Source organism: Penaeus vannamei, chromosome 2 (assembly GCF_042767895.1).
Source record: "Penaeus vannamei isolate JL-2024 chromosome 2, ASM4276789v1, whole genome shotgun sequence".
Lineage (NCBI taxonomy): Eukaryota > Metazoa > Arthropoda > Malacostraca > Decapoda > Penaeidae > Penaeus > Penaeus vannamei.
Genome location: NC_091550.1, coordinates 45,467,827 through 45,473,986, shown reverse-complemented (window position 1 = coordinate 45,473,986; position 6,160 = coordinate 45,467,827). Strand labels below are relative to the sequence as shown.

Sequence of the window (6,160 nt, the reverse complement as noted above, 5' to 3'; positions counted from 1 at the left end):
ATAATCTCTTTTTGCATTCAAAAACAATTAATAACCATAGTTTACAGTTACTCTTGCTAGTGCATTTGATATCAATTTCATATAAATAGTAATCAAATGTAGAGAAATTCTTGTTTCATCACAAACCTCTTATAGCATAACATGAGTGAGTTACTATGTCCACTTGTCTGTCTGTTCCTGTGTGTGCCTGTGCATGTGTGTGTCTGCATGCAAGTGTCTATTTGTGTGTCTATTTGCTTTTGTCTGAGTCTGCGTATGTGTTTGTGTGAGTGCATGGGTGCATGTTCTTGAGCCAACAATGCATGGTATACAACAGCCATTATCAAGAACAACTGAAGCAGACTCATCACATGGGTTACAGCTTGAAAACCTCTCTCTGGACAGACCAAATGACTTCAGTCTGGAAAATCACTAACACTCAGAGTATGCATGGTAAATGCAACAGATTGCTTTCTTCAGTTTTCCAGCACAGCATTATAGGAATACATTTATCACAGTACAAAGTCTGTAGCAAAAAAAATGAAAAAAATATTCATGAATATTCATTTCAATCATATAAAAAACATATTCCAAGTGTTTAGATAATCAGGTTAAGAACCAATCATGTATTCCTCATAGCCATGCAGAACTAAAGCTTTGGTCAGCAATATCAAACTCAAGATAATCTATTTGAAAGCCCCTTCTAATTACAAATTCCTTTTTTTGTTTGTTTTACCTATATTACCTTCACTGTGTAAAAATAAGGCATTCTATATTCACAGAGCTTGTGCTTCTTGCATGTGACCAAGAGGGGAAACGCAATTAAAAGCTCTATTTTTTCTTCAAATCCCTTGGTAATTGCAGAACCCATGTTTAAACCCCCTTCATACCTACTACAAACACAGCTACTTCAGCAACAATCCTCCTTTCCCTTCCCTGGTACCAAGAAGTCCACCTACTGTCAAGTTTAGGTTTTAAATATTCCATTAGCATATATGTGACCTTCTTAGATACTTCTCTTTTCTCTTTTTTGGCATTTAGTAAGTTTGTGTAAAATGGTAATCCTCGTGGTATACAGAGACCTTTAATATTCTGTCCAACCCAAAACCTTACAAAGAAACTGGAAATATAATTTCCTTTTCCACAGCCTCAAATAGAATATTTGACACTGTTTACAAATTTCCTTTTTAAAAAAATTGTAATTATACATCTCAAGTCATGGTTACTTTTATCTGCACACCATGCAGTCAACATTTTTTAATCCACAGCAGTATAATTCAAACTAAGAAACTATAATAAAATAAGAAAGAAAAAAAATCTATATCAGAACTCAGGACTCCTCATGCTGGATCATCTTAAATCAGTTCAAGACAAAGAAAAGAATGTTAATTGAAAGAAATAAAGATTATCTATCCTCCCTTCCTCTATTCAAAAACACAAAGAAAACTCACAATCACATGTGTATGCCACGAATATTAGCATTTCAGCATCAAACCACAGAGAATCTTGCGAGTCACAGCGAGACAAAATAATTTTGCTTGCTATTAACATTTGTAACTTCCTGCTCTCCTTTACCCTTTCCATATAGGTTTCAGCAATGTACTGCCATAGTACATACATAATAAATTAGATGCATCAGTTATCTTAAGCTAACTAGGTAGAGAATAATTCAGAATATTCTGTCAAAGTAAATATTATCCATAATATTATAAGAATGTTTATACATCAGTCACTTCACCAGCATATACATTTTTTTTCCCTTTTACAAGTCTTCATATGTGAAACATCTCACAAGACTTGAGGCGAAAGAATTGCTTGCAGTTGTATGAAATTATTTGTAAGCACAGACAGACTTCCACTGAGCAATAACCTGCAATTTGTCATACTTGGTCACTTTTTGCATTTTGAAATCACATTAATTTTCTAAATGTGGTCATTAACAATAAATTCATCATCGCCACCATGTTTAATTATTTCCCTTTGGCATTCAGAACTTAAAACATACGAGAGTGACGACGACCAATGAATTTCAATCAACTTGCTACTGTGTAAAAAAGAGTGCTCTCTATAACACCTGCAGCAAAGAATAATAAAAAAAACAACGGGAAATGACGACCAAGACAAAGACAACGAGAAAAGGAAAAGAAAACGATCAAAAACTACCTTCACAGAAGATAAAAAAAAAGCACACTCTATTTCTTGAGATTAACATGATGCATTCCATCCTTGGGTCTCCTGGGTGGGGGCATGGGGCTCTCAGGGGGCGTGGTGGCAGCAGCGGCCGCTCCGGATGAGGTCACCGCTGAGGACACCTTGCGAGGGGTCTTGAAGGAGAGCTTCTTGTTGCCGCGGGGAGACGAACCGGTCCCGTCATCATTGCTGCTTATGTGGTCCATCAGGAGGACACCTGAGCAAAGGACAAGGTGAAAATTAGCTCTGATCAAATTTTAGAGATACGGTTTAAAAATCTGCTACAATAAGGCATGAATAGCTGCTTTACAGATCATATTCAGACTGCTTAAAGCTCAGTGAAACCCATGGTATACTGATTCATCCTAAACAGTACTAATAACCATAATAATGGTAACAACAATAATAATAAAAATGACAATGACAATAATAATAATAACAATGATAACAATGACATAATAAAAATAACAAAAACAAAAAATAACAAAATAATAATAATAACAATAATAAAAAATAATAATTATAACAACAATAATAGTAATAATTTCAATAATAATAATAATATATTAATAATAATAATAATATATTAACAATAATAATAATAATATATTAACAATAATAATAATAATAATAATAATTAAGATAACGATAATGAAAATAATAATAACAACAATAATTATGATAATGATAATGATAATAATAATAATAATAATAATAATAATAATAACAATTATGACAATAATAATAACTATAATAATGAAAATGATAATAATAACAAGTATGATGATAATGAAAACAATAATTATAAAAACAACAACAATAATAACAATGGCAATGATCATACTAATAATAATAATAATAAAAATGATGACATTATCAATAATAATAAAAATAACAAAACCAAAAAGGGACACGAGCTTTTGTGTGCATGTCTTTTCCGGTGTTGAAGCAAGTTTCAAAAGGAGAAAAGTGATGTTTCAGCAACGCAACCCAAAAAAGAATCCGAGAGCTCCTACAATATTGCGATGAAGAAAAAAAAAATGTCTGTTGGCTAAACATAAAAGTAAAAATAGCACATGAACAGACAATTGCTAAGCCATTACCCAATAAGAAAAGCTTGAAGGTCACATTTCTAAAGACAAAGGACGGAATTCAAGTGACGTCTTGAGCTCTACCTTTACATGTTGACATAGAATGTATATCTGCAATGGCAATTTCGGTAATTACAATAATCTATTATCTATTCTCAACATACAGAGAGAACGACTACTTCAAGACTTTTAGTGCTGTCTCTGATAAACATTCACTTGACAGTAACAACTTTCTAAAAATCTATTAGCTACGAAATGTGTGATAGGAGGTAAGACAGACTAGAAAGTTGCACATTCAATTGTTCATGAGTTATTAGAACTGTCATTGAGAACAAGTTTAGTGGGAATAATTATCTATTATAATCATACATGCAATAATAGCATATCACTTCATCTTTAATACATATATATATTCTAGTCTCTAACTCATGCAAAATCTGGTATTACTGAAGTAGACATTGTTCCCTTTACACTGAGTTACTATTAACAGTGATGTATTTTATGTTAGGTAAAGACACTCATCATATAGTTATGTAATGACTTGGCAATAACAAAATTTATAATAAAATGACTGTCAAGATAAAAGAATGTGAGAAAAGTATATCAGGAAAGATCAGAAAAAATGGAACTTAACAAAACCTGAATAAATAAATACAAAATAAATAATGGATAATACTGGAAAAAGGAAATGCAGTCCCAGTCAGGAAACAATGAACAATTTCCTTTCATTACTGTGACACTTCCTTTCATTACAGTGTGCATGTCATTATATTGTATAAATTTTGGTATTAACTAAAAATCAGCAAAATAAACTTATTAATTCACATGAAGTGTTGAAAAGACAGTCCAAAAACTAGCAAACTCAAGTGTCTCCTTTGAAGTCTGAATATGCAATAAAGATAATTTCTTAACCCTTAAAGAATGATATACAGTAATTACCACAATTACATACGACCATTACCAAGGGCACGGTACTGTTATATTGTATATTATATATAGGGCAAAAGAAGACAAAAGAGTTGCTTTACCTGTCAATTTTCCCACTCCCTTATAACAAACTTTTATCTCATTTTTCCACCCTCTTCAATGCACAAACAAATTTTGCAATCCTTTAGGGGTTAATCAAGTATATGATAAAATTGTCATGAATGCATGACTCTAGTACAGCTCATCAAAGAGGAAGGTTGGTTTCCTCTTTCATGTGTTTGGTAAAAATGAATGAGAATATAGATGTTCTAGCAAAAAAATAAATACATAAAAAAAGAATGAAACATAAAAAAAAGAAAAATTCAAAGTAAATGAGAAATTGAGTGGCCTTTCTGTGCACATATGTCTTAGCATTCATCAGTGTGCATCTGCATGTATGTATGTTTGTTTGTATGCATGTATCCATGTACGTATGTGAATCTACTTTTCCTTTGGAGTATAGAAATATAATTCATGAACTTAAATGATATTAAATCAGTGTAACACCATGTTAATAAACCTCTCAGATACATCTCTCAGCAATGTACAGATAAAAAGAAAGAAAAATCACTGAAATAAAAACAAAAAAATGGTTTTAAGACATTGGGTAAAAAGAAAACATTTCATAACCAAAACCTTACAAAAATAACAAACACAAAACTGTTAAAACACAAAAACAAATAAACCAATCACCAAAAAGAAAATCACACAAATTAACCCAATATTTTTCTGTGGGCCCATAACAAAACTGGAAAAAACTGTAACAAAAATCCTGAAATATTTCCTTGTATGATGACCTCCAAAGAACTTGTTTACATTTCCACAGTAAAAGATCTGAAGGAGTTTTTGTAGTAAGACATACACAGCATACCATGGTGTTACTGTGTAGAAAACGGGCTGAAGAATCAATTATAATTACTGTCACACTAAGTGGTTACCATGAAAGAAGGTTCATTTAGTAGTAATGTACATTTCAGAATTAACTGAAGGAAAGGGGTTTGTCATAATGTCAAAGAGAGGGAAAAAAAAGAGCAAAACATGTGCTGGAATCAAACTGTCCAATCACCATATACCATCATGCACAAACACTGTGAAAGCACTGTCAAGAACACATTACACACACCACACAACACACCTATCTGATGTCTCACAAGATTCGCAGCACTGCTGGCTGTAATTGTTGTTCAACTTTCCATGGGGTATGGGGAAGCTCTTGCTATATGCAGAGTTTCGACGAATGCTTCCCAGCATTTGCCGAACTCCTGTGAGCAGTTAATATCACTTACTTTGATAGGATAGTACATACACTTCTGTGCTTCAAAAGATGATCATGAAAGTATGAAATGTTTCTTTAACAATTATAAAATGAGATGCAAACAAAAATAAATAACCATCAGTGTCAAAGTTAAAGTAAACAAATACATTTATATGAAATCACTAAACAAATAAAAAACATCACAGTCACCAAAATCACATATAAAAAGAAAAGAACAGTGCTGAAACATTCTATGCCCCTTTCAAATAACTTTCACAAACATCTTGCAAATTGCAGCTTTTCTTCTTTCACTATTAACGAAGACTGTAATTCTTCCTTTCCAATACACAAAAAAATATATCTGGACCACATCCAATCTATGGAAGCCAGGTGGAAATCTTGCTTCTCAATTATTATGTCAAAATTTCTTTCAATTCCAAATCATGGCTGCAGCATCAAACTAGACAATAATTAGTGCACTCCCTTTCACATCTTTTAAAAATTATAATAAGAACAGCCCCTCAATTAATACTTATGTAAATATCAGTATCAATAAAGGCTGACTTTACAAGACCGTGACACTGAATTATTTCATATTTGCCACAGTCACATAATGCTGTATAGGCTTCTTTTCCAATTCAAAACCATCAACTAGATTTATATCACAATTTTGTTCGCT

General features: G+C 32.2%; 1 protein-coding gene across 4 annotated transcripts in view; it reads right to left on the bottom strand.

Annotated features, from left to right (window-relative positions):
• Positions 1–998: 998 nt before the first annotated feature.
• Positions 999–6,160, bottom strand: part of LOC113809981 (ral GTPase-activating protein subunit alpha-1) — a 48,255-nt gene continuing 43,093 nt past the window's right edge. For 3 of the 4 annotated variants that reach the window (XM_070133531.1, XM_070133532.1, XM_070133534.1), the window contains one exon: positions 999–2,386. In XM_070133531.1, the coding sequence (XP_069989632.1) occupies positions 2,172–2,386 (215 nt within the window). In that variant the 3' untranslated portion in view covers positions 999–2,171. Of the gene's footprint in view, positions 2,387–5,361; positions 5,489–6,160 lie in introns of all 4 variants that reach the window. The other variant, XM_070133533.1, reaches the window with a different exon arrangement.